General features: G+C 47.6%; 1 protein-coding gene across 1 annotated transcript; it reads right to left on the reverse strand.

Annotated features, from left to right (window-relative positions):
• Positions 1-741: 741 nt before the first annotated feature.
• Ppp1cc (protein phosphatase 1 catalytic subunit gamma) lies at positions 742-18,981 on the reverse strand. Its single transcript, XM_057764592.1, has 8 exons — positions 18,687-18,981; positions 6,605-6,736; positions 5,703-5,933; positions 3,782-3,886; positions 2,995-3,218; positions 2,667-2,801; positions 1,875-1,935; positions 742-1,037 (listed from the first exon to the last, which is right to left on the reverse strand). The coding sequence occupies exons 1-8, from the start codon at positions 18,739-18,741 to the stop codon at positions 967-969; spliced, it is 1,014 nt and encodes a 337-aa protein (XP_057620575.1). The 5' UTR covers positions 18,742-18,981; the 3' UTR covers positions 742-966.
• Positions 18,982-20,218: the final 1,237 nt, after the last annotated feature.

A 20,218-nucleotide genomic window follows, 5' to 3' on the forward strand; every position in this document is an offset into this window, starting at 1 on the left:
GTGCCTGCCGAATGGAATACTTGTCAGTAGTTATTACTCAGCAGGGATGCCCATCCACTCACAACTGGGACAGTAAAGGCCAGGCAGTCATTCACCTCACCCACGGTATAGCCAGGGCCCTGGTTCTGCCCTGAAGCTTCTCACCTAGCTGTAGAGCCAGAACTTGAACATGACCCTTTAGGTTACAAGGGTGTATGCAGGTAAAGGGACAAGACCCTGAACAAGTTATTTTCTCTGCTCAGGGTCCTATGTCAGAAGGCCAAGACTGATGCCCTTGAACAGTCTCTGACCTAATCAATGGCTCCCATTTCCCTTCCTCACTGAAGAGGTCTACAGAACATTTAGGTTCAGGCTCAACAAAGCAAATGTGTAGGGGGTGGGGAGTAGAAAAGCACCCAGGGTCAGCTCTCAGGCCAGACCAAGACCCCATCTCTGGTCTTGCCCCACCCCTCCACTACCACACAGACACTTGGGAGGCCAGAGGTTGCATTCCTCCAGAACTGCAGCAGCAGCAGCAGCAGCAGCAGCAGAACCACCACCATTCCCCCAGAACTGTGAGATCAAAGAACAAAAGTAGAGCTCAAGACAGTCAGGAATTAAGGCCAGAGCTCTGCAGACAGCCCCTCCTCCCTCTTCCAGGCTACACAGCAAAGAGGTAGGCCCCACCCCCAAACTGACTGCATGAGGAAAGACAGAAGTGAACTCAGAGGGGCTGCAGCGAGAAAGACAGACAGTCACAAACAGGATAACAAGCTCGCATTTAATAAGTCTGAAGTCATTCTCAGCACATGGCATTGTACACGGGCATCTGTGGAAACAGATTCATTTTTAACAGGTCGTAGTTTAAAAAAGTCATAGATACTGTGAGTTCTGTATAAACGGGTGGATGGCAAGTTAGTTCCTTTTGATTTATAAGCCTCAGCGTCACCGCAGAATAAAGAATGTAGCCAAAGAAAGCGCTATCGATCACTCGTATAGGACAGTGTTGTTTCTATAATTTGAAGCTTTCTGAATGGACGGGTTCAGGCCTGATCCAACTGTAAAAAGATCACTCAGTAAATAGACTATCTGGGAATTGTACAAATTGTCATTAACTTCCATCATTAATAGCTTACCCAGCACTACATCACTATTGCTATTTAAAGTAAAAACCTGCTTCTGAGTCCCCACGGAGGCAGCCTGTGCACGCAGCCTCGATGCCCTGGCCACCTCATGTCCAGGGTGTGCCAATACAGTCCAACAGAAACTTTGGCTTTAGGAAGGAATCACAAACATGGAAAAGAATGGCTTTAATCGTCATTAAGAGTGTGGTGGGAGGGAGTGTGCTTCAGACAGTCTGGGCGGTGTGGGCAGCAGGTCACTCCTGCCGCCAACGCTGCAGACACTTTGTACATGACAAGACAGAGGAAAAGCAGTCCCTTTCAAACAAACTTAAAAAATTGTTCACAGTGGTTCGTATCAACAGAATGCATTTATGACAATTACATGTACAAACTCACGCACCCTAGGGCTTTCTTTATATCCTAAAGAAAACAAGCATTTACATTATTCATGATTTATACTAAATTAAAAAAAAGGTCAATTATACACTTCTCCCTCGGTCAGGATAAACTGCCGAGGTGCATAGCTTAATACCATCATCAGAGTTGTCTGCAAAGGGAACAAAAACGCTTTCTTGAATGAAGTGCCTTTCACTCGCTGCTATAACCAGCAAGTGCCAGCAGGAACCAAAATGAAGGAGGGCCCGGCAGGTCTACCCGGGCAAGCTGACCAGCACATTACATTTAAAAATGAAGGTTATGTACGCTATGTTACAAGTCCCAACTAGGCAGTGTCAAGTGACATCTATTTCTTTGCTTGCTTTGTGATCATACCCCTTGGCGGTGTAACGGGTCTCGTGGCGTTGGGCTTCTTTTTCTCTGCAGGCTTTAAAATCTGCAAACAAGAAAAGACAGCAGGCACCTTAGGAAATGCACTCAGGCTCTCAGAAGTTCCTGCTAATACCGCCCCCACCCCCAAACTCAGAAAATCCCTCTAGCATATCACACAGATGGAGCTACTTAGTACATGAGCATTTTTGTGGAGATATGCCATAACATACAGCTAAAATATGTGGCTTGGCGAAAAAAAAAAAAAAAAAAAGTTCCCATTGGGAGAAAAAAAAGAATCTAGAGAGCTCCCATAGCCTTGTGGAGTTCTGTGGAAGGCACTGGAGTTTACAGGCGCTGGGAGGTGCTGAGGGCTACCTCAGGACTTACAGGGCAACACTAACATTTACAGCTGAATGACCTTGAAATGCATCAAGCCTACTACACTGAGCAAATGTGAGAAACAGCCAACAACTGAGAAGATGTTATGGCAAAGGAGCCCCATATGGTGGCGCACACCTTTAACTTTAGCACTAAGAAGGCAGAGGCAGGTGGATCTCTGTTACATCAGAGGCCAGCCTGGCCTACATATGGAATTCTGGGCCAGCAACGGCCACACAGACTGGGGAAAGGTCCCTGTTATTTTTTTTCCTTCCTTTAGAAAGAGTCCACATATTACCCCATGGGACAAACACAGGTTATTGGGAAAGAAAACAGAGCCTGCTCAGGGAAACAGTGACAACTGTTTATCTGGAAGTCAGCATAGCCGCAAGCTCATGAACAGAGCTGCTGTCTCACCTGGAAAGAGCACATGAGGGTTTCATCCACACTCATCATGGCGCCTGCATTGTCAAACTCGCCACAGTAGTTGGGTGCAGAAAACAGAGTGACTAACTGCCTCTTTGCAAAAAACTCATACCCATCTTCAACCACCTGCAGAGAGACAGTGTCAGTGTGAGCGCTGCGAGCCTGAGCTGTGCCACGCTCCTTCCCCACAGAGCTTGGCCTCCTGCCGCTCTCCCCAGAGGCACACTGTGTGGCAAGCCATACCTACCCACCAAAATCAACAAGGAGAATCTGCTCACACACATGCTCTAAGTGTACATGTAAAATTCAAAATCAATACCTGATGGGCTCTACATATAAGATCCAAATCATGCTTATGGAGAAATTTTGCAACCACTTCTGCACCAAATGTGAAGGACACTCCTCTGTCATTTTCACCCCAGCCTAAGACATCTTTATCGGGGTCAGACCACAAAAGATCACAAAGAAGACCTTGATCTGGTACATCAGTTGGTCTCATAATTCGCCGAATCTGCTCCATAGATTGAAGATCTGGTGATAAACCTATTAAAGAGAACAGGAAAGAACAGTGAAGCAAGCAGAGTTGTTCTAAGCATACTGGCAGCCCCTCCTGTCTAGAGTCTGGTGCTGCCAACGCTGCAGTCAAGCCCGTGGCTCTTTTATTTACTTGGTTTTGGTGAAAACAATGCAGCAACAAAAACCTGCCACCAAATAGGTACAAACTTACTGTCCTGGTGTGCAGAGCAATGGGATAGTCACTTCAACACAGAACACTGTAAAGTAACAGCCACTGACTCTGAATTATTATCCCCAACTCCCACATCTTTTCAATCTCTGTATACCTCACACACAGCATAGCCAATGGAGCAAAGCAAAACCACTTTTGGAAGGAGACCCAGCTAGAAGGGTCTAGGAAAGCACATCTGAACAGATGTACTAGACTGGCTCTATTTTCAGTCTTCCCTCACACTTGACCCAAAATGACACTGGCTATGTCACCATGGATAAATCCTAGTGTGTGTACAACAGTGGCCTGGCAGAGGCCATCTTGCCCAGTCTACCTTTCAGAAGGGGTGGAAGTTACTTGGATGCAGGCGGCCACATACCTCCATGACAGCAGAATATCTTCTCATCCACGATGGCTGCTATCGGTAAGCAGTTAAAACAGTCTGTGAACGTTTTCCACAGCTTAATGTTGTATCTTCTTTTGCCTGTGAGAATGCAGACGGTCACTCCACTGTTCATGTAACGGAAACATGCTAGCATCAAGAGACCTCACAAAACCAAACCAAACCGAGTGCCTTTTTTATGGAATACATCTAAAGGGCTCTCTCTCTCTCTTTTGGTTTTTCGAGACAGGGTTTCTCTGTGGCTTTGGAGCCTGTCCTGGAACTAGCTCTGTAGACCAGGCTGGTCTCGAACTCACAGAGATCTGCCTGCCTCTGCCTCCCGAGTACTGGGATTACCGCAACAACCCTTCTGAGCCAAGCTTTCAGGCTAGACAGACCACGCACCCCCAGCACCCAGATCCTCTCCTATACAGGCTTGCACTCCATCCCTAAGGAGCCACAAATTCCACGGATAACCCTGGAAACTGAAAGGAACACGCCAACATGTCCAATTACCAGGAGTTAATGGGAATAAGATCAAGCAGAAACTGAGGTCAGATGACTCTGACCCCACTTCAAAAATCCATCTGGTCCTGTATCCTTTCTCTGCTGAACCTGGTGTCTGCAGTGAGAAGGCCCATGCTCCAAGTGCCCAGGCTGCCTGTAGGCCTCTATGGCCCATATGACTTTACTACAAACCATGGTATGTGTGAGACACATTAGTAAGTGCTAAGCCACCAGACTCCCTTAAGCACCTGCCACCCAAGCCCAAAACCCTCTCCTGGTAGAAATAGCCCAGAGGATACTGCAGTCAAATGCTCAAAACTTTGGACATTTTGTTTGTGTGAAACCCCAATCCTCTAAACCAGCTCCTTTTTTTCTTCACTAATTCTTTTCAAGGCTTTGGCATCATTTCTAAAGTATAGTCTCACTAGATCATCTAGAGCTGTGTGGGGTGGGCATCTGAAGCCCCCACAGCCAGGAAACTGGAGCAGGAGCCACAAGGCTGAGACCAGCATGGGCTACTCAGTAAGAGTATTTCAGAAAAACTCAAAGTAAAATGAGATAAATCCAAAAGACCAGAAAAGGCACAAAACATTATTTTGAAATAAAATGGAGAGCCAGTGTGATGGCTCAAGGTTAAAATGTTCACTGTGCAAGCCTGGAACCCAAGTTCAATCCCCAAAACTGAATTAAAGGTAGAAACAGCCGACTCCACAAACTCTGACCTTCATTCCTGTACCCCTCCAAATCAAACACACAATTTAAAAATTAAAAAAACCAAAACAGCTGTTTAATGATTTATTTTTATTTTACATGCATTGTTGTTTTGCCTGCATGTATGTCTGTGTGAGGAGTTGGATCCGCTGGAACTAGAGTTACAGACAGCTGTGAGTTGCCATGTAGATCCTAGGAATTGAACCCAGATCCTCTGGAGGAGCAGATGGTGCTCTTAACTGCTGAGCCACCTCTCCAGCCCCACAAAATGTCATTTTTAAAACATTTCTTTCTCCACTAAGCATTATTTCAGAAAAGTCAATGCCCCTTTCCTAAGTACAGCTGTGCTAAAAGAACATAGCATGCATCTCAAAAACAAACCGTTTCACTGCAAGATCCCACTTCCGCACACTGCCCCCAGCACAGTAATGCCAGCAACAGATGCTCTCAACAGAACCGACCTAAGCAAAGTTGTGAAAAGCAGAGTCATTTGGACAGGTTCTCAGAGCTGCACTGGGAACAAAGCCAAGGGTGTCACAGTGGGCTCTTTCCATCCAATCCCATCAGTACCCACATTCAGGCAGCAATCTGTAAGACTAGGATAAGGGCAGCTCCATTCTCACCAGCTCAAGGGAGTGGTGACATCTTTGCCACCACAGTACCTTCAAGCCCCTTGTTCTTAGACTCACAAAGTACTTACATTCATCGTAAAATCCGTAGATTCTATTGATGCTGGCACACTCATGGTTCCCTCTGAGAAGGAAAAAGTTCTCCGGATACTTGATTTTGTAGGCCAGCAAGAGGCAGATCGTCTCCAGTGACTGCTTGCCCCTGTCCACATAGTCCCCGAGAAACAAATAGTTGCTTTCTGGCGGGAAGCCACCGTATTCAAACAGTCGGAGCAAATCATAGTACTGCCCGTGAATGTCACCTGGAGATGAGAACTTCTCAGTGTTGCCATCTGCACAGCCCTCAGCTCAATGACAAAACCCTGGCAAAACACCCCTTAACTGTTCATCACACATGAACCTCTAACAGGTTCACAGGCAACACTAATTCCCAACCCTGTAGCATATTTAGTCCAACAGACCATGTCCAGAGCCCCCCACAGATACAACTAGTTAATTTATTTTGTGGTAGAGTACCTTGTCTCAGCAAGTTTCCTGCCTAGTACTGCAGCGAACTGCAGATCACCGTGAACCTGGGCTCAGCTTCAGGGTCCTGTGTCAGTCCATCCTCTGAGTGTCCAGTGAGCCTAGCTCCTCACAACACTAGCAGCCCATGCACTAGTGCTGCCACAATCTTTAAATGCAGCCAGATCAAAGCCAGGGGTGCCTCACTCTGAACATACATGGCTTACCCATCCCACCCAGACTGCTCAGTTTTAAAGGATGGCCTGTACCTGCCGACAGCAGAATGAGCCCACTAGACCAGGCCACCACCCCACCCCCGCTGCAGGACCTTAATCCTTCAGAGAACAACTTTAAAACTCAAAAGCTGGAACATTTCCTCGACAACTACAATTTCATTCAACATGAAGGGCCGTCAAGGTGCCCGACTGAGGGTCAGTTGAGTGGGGGACGCACTTAGTCCCACACTCACCACATATCTTGAGTGGTGCTTCAAGTTCTAGAAGGATAGGCTGACTGAGGAAGATCTCCCGAGATTTCAAGCAGAGTCCTCGGATTTCGTTCTCCTGTAGCTGGACATTCTTGCCTGGCTTGGACCCCCTGACTGTGGAAAGAACAGCAATTAGGATACAGCTTCACATAGAAACATTTAATTTAGCCGGGCGGTGGTGGTGGTGCACGCCTTTAATCCCAGCACTTGGGAGGCAGAGGCAGGCGGATCTCTGTGAGTTCGAGACCAGCCTGGTCTACAAGGGCTAGTTCCAGGACAGGCTCCAAAACCACAGAGAAACCCTGTCTCGAAAAACCAAAAAAAAAAAAAAGAAACGTTTAATTTAGAGCCCCAGTAGCCAAGAGCCCTACTGTTCTTGCAGAGGACCGGAGCTCTAGTCCCTTCAACCGTGGCAGGCAACTGTAGTTACACATCTGTGGAGCCTTGGCTGGCACCTGCCCTCAAAAACGCACAGGGCCATATGCATAAATAAAAAATAAATAAATAAAACCTCAAAACTGGGCTGGGACCGGGCAGTGGTGGCGCACGCCTTTAATCCCAGCACTTGGGAGACAGAGGCAGGAGGATCTCTGTGAGTTGAGGACAGCCTGGTCTACAAGAGCTAGTTTCAGGACAGGCTCCAAAGCTACAGAGAAACCCTGTCTTGAAAAACCAACCCCCCCCCTCAAAAAAACTCAAACAAATAAAAAAACTGGGCTGGGCTTGGTGGCACATGCCTTTAATCCCAGCACTTGGGAGATAGAGGCAGGTAGATTTAAAGTTCAAGGCTAGCTTGCCTACAAAGGGAGTTCCAGGACAGCGAGAAACCCAGTCTCAAAACTTAATTTGAGAAGGGGGGAGTGGTGTGATATAATTTTTCTTTTAATGTCAAACACCTGTTAGATAGAAGTTGGCTGGCCTATAAGGTCTCAGCTGGAATCTTTTTGTTTGTTTGTTTTTGTTTTTGGAGACAGGGTTTCTCTGTGGTTTTGGAGCCTGTCCTGGAACTAGCTCTGCACCACCACCGCCCGGCCTTACTGTGGCATTTTAAAATGAAATGCAAATAACACTCACACCTCATAAATGAAAGACGATGGGATTACACTCGATTCTGAAAACAATGATGGGGAGATGATTCTGGACATTTGTAACTTTTAAGTCAAGCTGTTCTGAGGACAGAATTAGTGATATCACATGATAGTATGGCCTTTCCCAATGCAAAGTTGAGTTCATTCTAAAACTAGAGAGGCTTGGAAGTATAAGGCACTGTCCTGGTATCTTGGATGTGGCACAGGGTAGGAGGATTTTCAGGGGATGGCACTCTGACACATCAGATCCAGACCCAGCTAAGGTGATCTTGAGAGTACTGTGAAGGAACCTGGCTTGGCTTGAAGTATATAACTTTTGACATCTTCAGATTCCAGCTGAGAGGGCCGGGCGGTGGTGGCGCACACCTTTAATCCCAGCACTTGGGAGGCAGAGGCAGGCGGATCTCTGTGAGTTCGAGACCAGCCTGGTCTACAAGAGCTAGTTCCAGGACAGGCTCCAAAGCCACAGAGAAACCCTGTCTTGAAAAACCAAAAAGGGCTGGAGAGATGGCTCAACGGTTAAGAGCATTGCCTGCTCTTCCAAAGGTCCTGAGTTCAATTCCCAGCAACCACATGGTGACTCACAACCACCTGTAAAGAGGTCTGGCGCCCTCTTCTGGCCTTCAGACATACACACAGAATATTGTATACATAATAAATAAATATTTAAAAATAAAAAACAATAAAATGCCACAGTAGGGGCTGCAGAGGTCATGGTTAAGAGCACTAGCTACTCTTGCAGAGAGAACCCAGATTCAACTCCCAACATCCACATGGCAGTTCCTAACTCTGTAACTCCAGTTCTAGGGGGCCCAACACCATCTCTGACCTCTGAGGACACTAGACAAGCATTCAGTGCACAATCATACATGTAGGCAAAACAACCACATACATACAACAAGTTTTTAAAAATGCACTAGAAACTAGATAGGTAGATGGCCTGGCTAGTAAAAACTGCTTTGCAAGCAAGCATGAGGACTTAGGTTTGAGCCCAAGAACTCAAAGAAAAGAAAGCCTGGCCCACATCTACAATTCCAGTGCCACAGAAACAGGCAGATCTCTGGAACCGGACAGCCAACCAGCTACCTAATCTACCTGGCAAGCCAGTGAGAAATCCATCTAAGGGGGGAGGGGGCGCTCTTGAATGAATGATATGATACAACTCCGAGGTTGTTCTCTGGCATCCATATCCAAAATATGCCATAAGCTTCGTATGTATCCTTTAGTATACACTGTGAACACAATGAGAAAGGTCAGCGCTGGCTTCCAGGCATCCAAAACAACTCTTGGCCCAGCACCAGTCATGGAGACTCCTGAGCCCAGAGTCAGCCCTGAGCTCTGCTCACTGCCTTAGTAAGATCTGGCCACAGCCCACGCCTCAGGAGGCAAGTGTGACAGCAGTGGAGACATCTGTGCGAGTTCCAGTTACAAGAGCTGAGACAATCATTATGTAGACTGAAGAAACAGCTCTAACTGCCAAGGATCTGAACTCTTCAGTTCTGAAGCGGCTGCTTCATGGAACAGCTGATACAGGCCCCGCTTGCTGCACGTCTGGTTGGTCCAGGGGCATGACCCCTCAGTGTGCTGAAATCTCTGCTTTTTGGTACCGAAGGCTGATGAAGCAGGCACTTGGGTCCCTCAGAGCCAGGCTAAGCAGCCCATTTAAGACTGCACCTATTCATCATAAGCCAGTGTCAATGAATTTCTTTTTAGTAAACCCTAAACCTAAATGATCTCATTGGCTTAAACTTTGTTCAAATTGCAGGCTTTGTCTTCAAATCAAAAACTATTTGGCCTGATAGCTAAGTAACAACAGAAAGTCTAACCAAGGCTTACGCAGCTTTTGGTTCTGCAGTAGAGCAGATATTCCCGGAGAGGTCTGCTAGGTATCTCCTGCTATGTAAAGCCGTGTCCACTCAAGGCTGCACCTATGCTTGAAAACCAGAGCCTTAGGGAAGCTGGCCTTTCTCTGAAGGAACAAGTTCATCAGGAATGGAATGGAATAGTATGCAAAGCAACTTCAGTTTTTCAGTGAAAAATGAGCAAGGAAGAACAAGGAAAGGGTGAGCTTTCAAAGCAGGGAGGAAACAAAAAACAGGCACAAGAGGGATAGGGAGCCAGCCAGGAGTGGACCCCTATGTGCAGCTTCGCACTCACCCCAATATAACTGGACTGAAAGACAAAAGTGGGCCAGGAGTTGACTGACACCATTGGGTGTCCTTCCTTCTATTCTCTACCTTACTTTTGGTTACACTGGAGGACTCAGGGATCCTGTCAGCCTCAAGTACTGTGGTAACAGAAACCTTAAAAAGTAGAGTCTGGTGGAGCCAAACACAAGTCTCACTTTTTGTTTGATTTTTGAGACCTGGTTTCTCTGTGTAGCATTAGAACTGAAACTCAACTCTGTAGACCAGGCTGGCCTCACACTCACAGAGATCCGCCTGCCTCTGCCTCCCGAGTGCTGGGGTTAAAGGTGTATGCCACCACTGCCTGGCCACAGGTCTTGTATCTGTAGCAAGTTTTAGATACTGAGCCATCTTCCCCAGCATCATCCCCTTTCCACCTTTTTGTGCGGTCCCAGGGATTGAACCCAGGGTCTCCAGGCTTACCCAGCAAGCACGTTTACCCACTGAGCCATCTCTCACCAGTCCCCCCCTTCTATGTTGGTATAGTCCAGGCTGAGCAAGCAGCCTTCAGGACCGACCAATTGTGAGAGATAAAGTAGCCCAGCAATAAGCATTTGAGAGAGGGGGGGAACAGCAGCCAAGCAACAAAAGCTTTTCTTTTCCCCCCACAGACAAGATAAGCCGCAGACAAGATAAGCAAAACTCAGGACAGAGACGCGGGGGACCTCTGCCTTACTGGCCAGAAACCTGGGCAGGTTGCCCAGCAGGAGACTTATTTTTGGTTAGAAGGGAACTCTTGTACGCTTCTGGTTTCAATAGGAATTTTCTTCAGCAGAGCCCACACTTGTGAATGAGTGACCCATTCTTATGTCTTTAATGAGAATCTTCATTATCTAACTTCTGGTACAGCTCACAGGCTTCCTTTGTTACAGGATTCTACTGGAGAAAGTCAGATGTTGCTAATATTCCTTGGTTCTGAAAGCATCCACTGCCACTTTAGACAGTTTATGAGCCTTTTATTTATTTATAAGATTTTTGAGATAAGATCTTACTACATAGCCCTGATCAATCTTGAACTCAGAGATCTGTCTGCCTCTGCTTCTGCAATGCTGAAACTAAAGATGTATATATACCACCACTACCAGCTGTTATTGACACAGGAGTTCACCAAGCCCAGACTAACCTTGAAATTCAAAATCTCCTGTAGCCTCGTAGCCTCATCCCCTCCACCTGGCTTCTTTTGCATTTTTCCCCCCAGAATGGGACAGGAGTTGAGTATTGTCCCTTCTGATGAGATGTAAAGATTAGATGCATCTCTTACAACCGATTTATTTCTATCTGAAAACTGGTACACTCATGGTGTCAGAGCTTAACTCTGACATCTAGGTAGTTCAAGGGAAAACAAACTACCAAAACCATCTGCTGCCAGAGCTGGCAACAGCTGCTAACTGCAAGGACTTCTCTTCAGCTGGAGGCCGCTCCTTGCCCCAAGAGCACACCACTTTCTGAACCACTGGCAACCAGCTCCAATTGTCAGTCTGATTGGCCTGCTCATTGGGACCCCCTGATGTAGGAGGAAGTCTGCACCCATCTTTCCTGTTAATTTAAAACTTTCGAATCAAAACACAAAACATGCCTTTAATCCCAGTACTTGGGTGGCAGAGGCAGACAGAGCCCAAGGCCAGCATGATTTACACAGAGGAAACCCTATCCCCAAAAGTTGCCCCCCCCCAAACATAGGCTTACACTCTTCAAAACAGGCTTTGCCAGGCATTCCCAGTGGGCACTGGATATGTTCTAAAAACTGCCAAATCAGAAAGATCTGCTTTACCTCTCAGTGCCAAGCAGAACGACTCCCAAAACTAAGTTGGAGGACCTACTATCTGCTTGGCTTGGTGCTATAGATCTTCACTGCTGCTGGGTCTGCCTGCCACTCCCAGTGAGGCATCTTCTGGCAAGAAGGGGACCTAGGCATGCTGGTAGCTAACAGCAAAGTCTGTTCTGCAGAAACTTCTCACCCAAACATCACTAACATCATCAGTACATCATAGAAGTTTCACCGAAAACTCAACCAGAGCGATAAACCCAAGGTCAATCAGGGTGCTACCAATGGTCATTTGCACCCCTAGCATCTCTCCAGACAGCAGTAATTTTCCACAGCCTAGCAACAAGCAAAGGAGACAGCATTACAGGAGGAGTAGAGGAGATTGAGTAATGGGGGCTAGAAAAGCCTTCTCCATGGAGTTGGTGGAACCCTTGCCCATCATGCACCAAGCCCTGGGTTCCACCCCTGCATAAAACTGGGCTTGGTACCAAGAGAATATGAAGCTCAAGGCCATTTTCTTTTTTTTCTTTTCTTTTTTTTCTTTGGTTTTTCGAGACAGGGTTTCTCTGTGGTTTTGGAGCCTGTCCTGGAACTAGCTCTTGTAGACCAGGCTGGTCTCGAACTCACAGAGATCCGCCTGCCTCTGCCTCCTGAGTGCTGGGATTAAAGGCGTGCGCCACCACCGCCCGGCGCTCAAGGCCATTTTCATCTACACAGAAGTGTCCAGACAAGTTTAGGACACAGGAAACCAAGAGCAGCACAAAGGAAGAAGTCAGCAGCCCTTGTTGTCTGAAGACAACCCTACTCAAGCAGCAGTCAGCCAAGTGCACCAGCTTTAGTGCCAGCACTTGGGAGGCAGGATCAGGCAGGCTGCTGGGAGCCCAAAGCCAGCCTGACCTACAGTAAGATCCTGTTAAAAAAAAAAAAAAAATTACCTTAATAGTATTTTAAAATTTGTTAGAAAAAGATCAAGGTCAGCCTGGTCTACAGAGAGAGTTCCAGGACAGCCAAGACTGATACACGAGAAATCCTGTCTCAACAAACAAACAAATAGCCGGGCGGTGGTGGCGCACGCCTTTAATCCCAGCACTTGGGAGGCAGAGGCAGGCGGATCTCTGTGAGTTCGAGACCAGCCTGGTCTACAAGAGCTAGTTCCAGGACAGGCTCCAAAACCACAGAGAAACCCTGTCTCGAAAAACCAAAAAACAAACAAACAAATAAAAGAGATCTGCAAACAAACAAATTTAGTAAATATTTGCAACACTGTACACTTTCTCACTAACAACCAAGTTATTTTCTACAAAACCTGGAAAGCTCACTTGGGAGGCAGAGGCAGGCGGATCTCTGTGAGTTCGAGGTCAGCCTGGTCTACAAGAGCTAGGTCCAGGACATGCTCCAAAGCTACAGAGAACCCTGTCTCGAAAAACAAAAAACAAAAAGAAAAAACCTGAAAGCTACAGAAACTTTCCAAGAATCCTCTTTTCCTCCCAACTACCAACAAGAAAAGTACTCTTCCCACCTCACTGCTGCACACCATCCCTGCCAGTGGGCTGGGACCTGTGGCCATCATGCACACTCCAGACTTTAAGGATGATTCCCATTTCCTCAATGTAGAAAACTAAAATGTGCCTAAAAGAGTTCTAGTTGCTGGGCAGTAGTGACACATGTCTTTAACTCAGCATTCGGGAGGCAGAGGCAGGTGGATCTCTGAGATCAGCCTGGTCTACAAAAGCTAGTTCCAGGACAGGCTCTAAAGCTACAGAGAAACCCTGTCTAGAAAAACCAAAAGGAAAAGAAAAACAAACAAAATAACAACACCCTCAAGGACTCATTTTATTTTCTGTGCTGAACATGAAGCCAATTCAATGAAAACAGAGTATTTAGCCTAAGCCAGGTATTGGGCTGTCACTGCCACCTCTACAATCTCATCCATCATTCAGGTGGGAGGCAGGAGATCAAGAGTTTAAGGTCATTCTCAACCACAGGTGAACACATTTCAGCATCAGTGCCTTACCCAGCTAACCACCTTCCAAAAATAAGGACGTCACTAATCCTAATACTGGAGGGGGGAAACATCCACAGAACCTATGAAGGCAGCATCTTGCCTTCATCCTCCTGATAGACAACTGTGACCTCAAGACTAAGATAAAAATTCCTTCCAGAGGCAGGGCGGTGGTGGTGCACGCCTTTAATCCCAGCACTTGGGAGGCAGAGGCAGGCGGATCTCTGTGAGTTCGAGACCAGCAATGGTCTACAAGAGCTAGTTCCAGGACAGGCTCCAAAACCACAGAGAAACCGTCTCAAAAAACCAAAAAAAAAACAAAAAACCAAAAAACAAAAAACCAAAAAAAAAAAAAAAAAAACAAAAAACACACAGAGAAACCCTGTCTCGAAAAACCAAAAAAAAAAAAAAAAAAAAAAAAAAAAAAAAAAAAAAAAAAAAAAAAAATCCTTCCAGAGCTGGGTGGTGGTGGCTTAAGCCTTTAATCCCAGCACTCGGATTAAAGATTAAAAGAAAAAATTCCTTCCAGAATTCCTGCTCAGGGAAATGGGATCTGCCTTACTTTAAGGGACCTGTGGAGTTTCTGCAGCTACAAGGCAATTCCCACCTGGACCCTTCTCCCTCATATTGTAGGCTGTGAAGTGTGCCAGCAGCCCCAGCATAAATTAATGAAAGCCTAGGATTGTTCTGCTGCCCCACGTCTCCCAAGCAAAGGGGCAGTCAAGGTTCTGGGAGTCACCCTTGCCAAAGTGGGGTTTGCAGATCAGTCCTGCCCTGTCTTCGAGCTGAAGAGGACAGACCTGTCCACGCTGAGAGCCAACCTTTAAGTCAGGAAGTCCCTATTAAAATGATCTTGCCTGTGTACTCTGCTCAGTTTTAAGATCTGCTTCAAGACAGCCTTATCTTTCAGAAAGGACCTTAGCTACAGCCATCTGGAAGCTCTAGAGCAGGAGCCCTGAAGAGCCACAAGCAGATCTAGAGACTTAGGACTTCAGACTGTCTTCAGAAAGATGAAAATTGATTGGTAAGCACTCTGTATTAATGCAGCCACTTCCCCTGCCTTGCACCCTGATCATGACCTTCCTTTTCAGAAACAGGCTTCTCGCACACTGAGATGTGAAGCAATTACAATCACCTGGTACTCAAGAAAAATGCTAGCGGTTTCATGACGCACCCCAATTCCAACCCCCCCACTTAAAAACCAAAACAACAGAGCAGGAGGCCAAGTCCAAACACAGCTAGACTATTTTCTACTTAAATTTCTTCTGCTTGAGCACGGAAGCAGCAATGTGCTAAGAGTAATGTGCTAAGGAGTATCAGAATGTGCTAAGGAGTAACACACAGACCTTCCATCAGAGTGGTTGACCATGGACAACACGGGCTGGGCTCAGGGAAAATCTACTGCATTCAGTGATGCAAAGCTGTAGTGCTTATGACCCAAACCCAATTTCCTGTTTTTTTTTTTTTTTTTGGTTTTGAGACAGGGTTTCTCTATGGTTTTGGAGCCTGTCCTGGAACTAGCTCTTGTAGACCAGGCTGGTCTCGAACTCACAGAGATCCGCCTGCCTCTGCCTCCCGAGTGCTAGGATTAAAGGCGTGCGCCACCACCGCCTGGCGGTCCTGTTTGTTTTTTTTAAATAGGGTCTCTGTAGTACAGGCTGGCTTCTAATGAACTCATTATGTAGCAGAGGCTAGCCTTGACATCCTGACTGCATCTAAGTGCCGGGAATATGGGTGTACCATGTCACCATTTAGCCTTGGGTGGCCTGTAACTGTAACTTATTCTGTGAACCAGGCTGGCCTTGAACTCAGAGATCCACCTGTGCTTTCCAGATTTAGGATTAAAGGTGTGTTACCATGCCCATCGTATGTTGGAGTTAAGACCTGTATGTATGTGCCATTAGAAGCCAGGTACCTGATCCCCTAGAACTAGAGTGATGGGCACTGAGCTGCCTGCTGTGCGTGTTGGGAACTGAGCTTGGATCCTCTGAAAGGAGTAATATATGCTCTTAACCATCTCTCCAGCCCTTGTTTGTTGAGACAGGTTCTATGTATGGCTGGCTGGCATGGAATTTGTTATGTAGACCAGGGTGGCCTTTCAACTCACAGTTCTGGAATTAAAGGTGTGCCACCATGCCCAGTGTCACCTTTTATTATTAAAGAACACCTTAACTAGTTCATACAGCTCTCAAGCTAGGACTTTCGTGAGACAGATGTTGGTTGCTACCCAACACAGCCTGGCCTAGAACATCTGGATTATTATGCCTCAGACTCCAAAGTGCTTAGGGTAGCAAGGAGTCCCCACTACAAAAGATCAATTATCAATGTGAAAAAATTCCTCATCAAGTGACAAATCTATTTCTCCCTTTTAGAATTAAACTCTTATTTTTCTTAAATTTGTATTATGTGTGTGCAAATACACACTTGCCGGAGTGTTTGTGGAGGGGAGGTGAATGGATAACTTCCAAGAGTCTGGTTCTCCTCTCAATTTCATGTGGATCCTGGGGATCAAATCAGGTCTTCTGGGGTAAGGGCAAGAGCCATTATCAGGTGAGCCATCGCTCTAGTCTAAGAATTACTTAAATCTTACTTCCAGTGTTTAAAGATAAAGGTTCTGAAGGCATTACAGAAAGCATAATACCACATTTTCTAAAAATGTACACACATTCTCAGCAGATGGCTATGGTTTCTGTTAAGTTCATGTACAGAGGTAAAAAGAAACATATACTGTGCAGCTAGGTTATCATCAAAAGCATTTAGATAGTGTCTTACTCTATTAAGTTCAAAAGAAAATAAAAATCAGCCTGGACATGGGGGTACAGTACTGGATTCCAACACTTAAGGAAACAGAGGCAGGCAGATCTCTGAATTCCAGGCTAGCCTTTGCTTCGTAGTGATACTCAGACTCAAAATTTAAAAAGTAACTGTCAAGAACTACAGGGGCTGGCCAATTGTGGAGCATGACTTTAATCCCAGCACTTGGAAAGCAGAGGCAGGTGGATCTCTGAGTTTGAGGCCAGCCTGGTCTATACAAGAGAAACCCTGCCAAAACCCACCCACCGCCCCCCCAAAAGGAAAGAAAAGTGGGGGGGGGGGCGGTGAAGTGATGGTTCAGCAGTTAAGAGTGCTTGCTACTCTTGGGGATCATCCTGGTCCCATTTCCAGCACAGACGGCAGCTCACAACCATCCTGAACTCCAGTTCTAGAGGACCCAATGCCCCTTTCTGACCTCCTTGGGCACAGGCATGCATGTGGTGCACATATACACACGCAGACAAAACTCAAAATATAAAATCAAAAAACAAAGTTTTTTAAAAGCTGAGAAAGAAAAGCTAGTGAGGCAAGTCTGACTTATGTTAGATCTCCAGGATCTACACAAAGATAGGAACCAACTACACCCAACAGTCCTCCACTCTCGTGTGCTGTGGCCTGTATGAACCCACACACATGGCACACACAAAAAAATAAAAGTAAACAAATTTAAAAACAAAAGATGAGTCAACTTTCAGCAAAATTTTAAGCATTAAAAAAAAAATCAGGCCCGGGTGGTGGCACATGCCTTTAATCCCAGCACTCAGGAGGCAGAGGCAGGTGAATCCCTGTGAGTTCGAGGTCAGCTTGGTCTACAAGAGTGAATTCAAGGGCAGCTAGGATTGTTACACAGGGAAACCCTGTCTCGAAAAACCACACACACACACACACACACACACACACAAATTTAAAAAAAAAAAAATCAAATCTGAATTGGGGATGCAGCCCAGGTGGTGGAGTGCTTACTCAGCATGGAGGAAGCCTTGGGTTCAATACCCAGCACTTCATAAACACAGGCTTGGTGGCTTGTAAATTCTAGTACTTGGGAGGCAGAAGGATCGGGAGGCTCAAGGCCAGTGCTGGCTCCTTGAGACTCTATCTAAGGGGGATGATGATAAAGGCCTTTAATCCCAGCACTCAGAAAGGGGAGGGAGGCAGATGGATCTGAGAGTTTGACCCTAGCTGGCCTACATATCGAGCTCCAGACCAGTCAGGACAGAGAGACCTCGTCTCAATAAAGACAAAACAAAAAAAGAGACCCTATCTAAACAAAACAAAGTATTAAAGGGAGAAAATGCACAAATTTTTAAAAAGACATTTTACTTCTCTTTCAAGGCCTCACTTGAAAACATCCACCAGCAGAACTATGCAGGCCGTCACCACGTACATACTTCATGTTACACTCTAAAAGCAAAAGCAGTCAAAGTAGCTAGTTAACACTGTCAAGGGCCCAAATCCAGAAAGGGATTCGGAACACCTCAGCATTTGCTCGGGAATTAGTGGGGAGCGGGGATTTTGAGACCCTATGTAAAATTTTAATCTCACAAGTAGGAACCCACTGCAGCGCCCCCCCCCACTCCGTCTTAAGTCGGACAAAAGAAAGCTTTATCTTTAACCTTTCCGATGCCACAGGGTATGCCCTGCGCTCCCACAGGGTGAACAGTGAAAGATAGCAGGTTCTGTCTAGATCCTGGCTGCCAGGGGTTTGAAACCCGACTGTTGACTGTGTCCTTGGTCCAGCGAGGTCTTTGAAGTTTCTCCAGCGAAACATTTCCAGGATAACAGCACCTACCTGGCAGGGCGCTCGCTGAATGAATGCAGCAGCGTGCCCCTATCCTCAGGACAACAATCTGATGAGCAGAGAGCCACACTGTCACCCGGGCCGGGGCTGGGTTCGTGTGCAGAGCACGTTCAAGGGGAAAGAGCGCGGGAGGGAGGATGGTTTGAGTGGGGAGGAGAATGCAGACTCCCGGCTCTCATCGCCCTGGGACGTCGCCCCGCCAAGTCACACCGATGGGTCCTTGGGCTCTCCAGATTATGAGAATGTGAAAGCAAGGGCGGGGAGGTGGGGTAATAAAAAGACGGGGTCCCCAGACCCGGAGGCGCTGTGTGCGCGCCCCAGAACCAAGAGGCTTCCGAGAAGGACCGCCCCCCCCCGGGCCTGGTGCCCACCAGCCCCCGCCCGCCGCCCGCCTGCCCGCGCGCGGCTCACCTTCCAGCAGCCGTTGGATGATGCTGTCGATGTTGAGTTTGTCGATATCCGCCATCGCCGTCCCGCCGCCGACCCTCCCGCAGCGGCGCCGCCGCCGGCTCGCGCCCGGGTCTCACACGTCCTCCTTCCTCACGCCACGAGCCCCACGAGCGGTGGTGGCGGCGGCGGTGGCAGCAGCAGCTGCGGCGGGTCCCCCCCCCAGCCGCCCCGCTCCCGGCTTCCTCCTCCTCTCGCCACTGGAACCACGAGAAGAACAAAATGGCCGCCGACTCGTCAGGCCAGCCTCGGGCGGCGCACGGATGCGCGCGCGGGAGTGCAGCGGCCGGGCCGGGACTTCTTTACAGGCCCATAGGGCGCGCGGGAGGGGGCGGGGCCGGCTCCTGGAGGGGGCGGGGCCTCCGAGCGCGGGAGGCGGGGCCCTGGCAGAGACGGTTGAGCGACACCGCATCCGCGCGCGGGATCCTTCCGCCAAACGGGCGGGGGAGAAATAGAACACCCCCTATGGCTGGAGAGTGAAGTTGCAAAGTTGGCGCACGCGAGTTGGAGATGGCTATTATTGGGCGGTTGAGCGCTGCGAGGGTGAAGGTCTCCTCTCGGTCCTGCTGCTTTGGACAGATAGATGTCGGCTGACTCGGCGGGGTGGGAGCCCACCAGGGAGTCACCCCTCGAAACCAGTCTGGGTTGAGGTTGCCCGTGGAGGATCATAAGGAGGTTAGAGCGTTGAGGATTCAAATACGATGGCTCATATTGGTGAACAAGAGGAGCTAAATACATGGCTCATGGTAAGAACGCTTGTCTGGTATGTGTGAGATCCTGGGTTCAAGCACTGCCAAGATTTTGTAATACAATAAAGTATCTAAGATCCAGTATTTGAAAAAAAGAAAGCCTCCCCCAGATAAACCAAAATGTTAATCCATCATGAGTGGCATATATTTCAGTGACTTGGGTACCTCTTGCGTGCGCTTCTGCAATTTTACATTTTAGGCAGAGGTTGGGAGAATTCTGTAAGGTGCCAGAATTATCTTTGAATTATTCTTCTTGAACTCAGAAAGTTATATAATAGCTGAAATATTCTTCCCTGGATTTAGCTCGAGTTGGATTGAATGAGCGTGCAGCAGAAAATAAGATGGGAATTTGCACATTTCGCCGGGTTAGAGGCTGCTGTGCGCCCGCCAGGCTTCAGCATATTGGGCCGTTGCTTGCTTCTGGCTTCCTCGACTCCCCAGAACACCCTTCTCCAGGGAGCCCCCAACTCTACAGCCTCGAAGGCTAACTGGATCTGGAAATGCACACCCACCTGACCCATTTATCTCTCCAAGCAACACTTCACAGTTTACAAAGTCCTCTCCCCCACCCCCCACTCCAGAAGCTCATGATTTTCAATGCAAGAGGGATGCACGGATTCCCTTTCTTGTGTGCTCTGCGAGGTGGCTTCCCCATCTGGAGATTCATTTTCCGCAAGCATTGCCTTCCCAGGCCGCAGCAGCATGGCGTGGGATGCACCGATCCGGATCTCTGGCACCCTTCCTGCT

The sequence above is a fragment of the Chionomys nivalis genome, chromosome 3 (genome assembly GCF_950005125.1).
Source record: "Chionomys nivalis chromosome 3, mChiNiv1.1, whole genome shotgun sequence".
NCBI lineage: Eukaryota > Metazoa > Chordata > Mammalia > Rodentia > Cricetidae > Chionomys > Chionomys nivalis.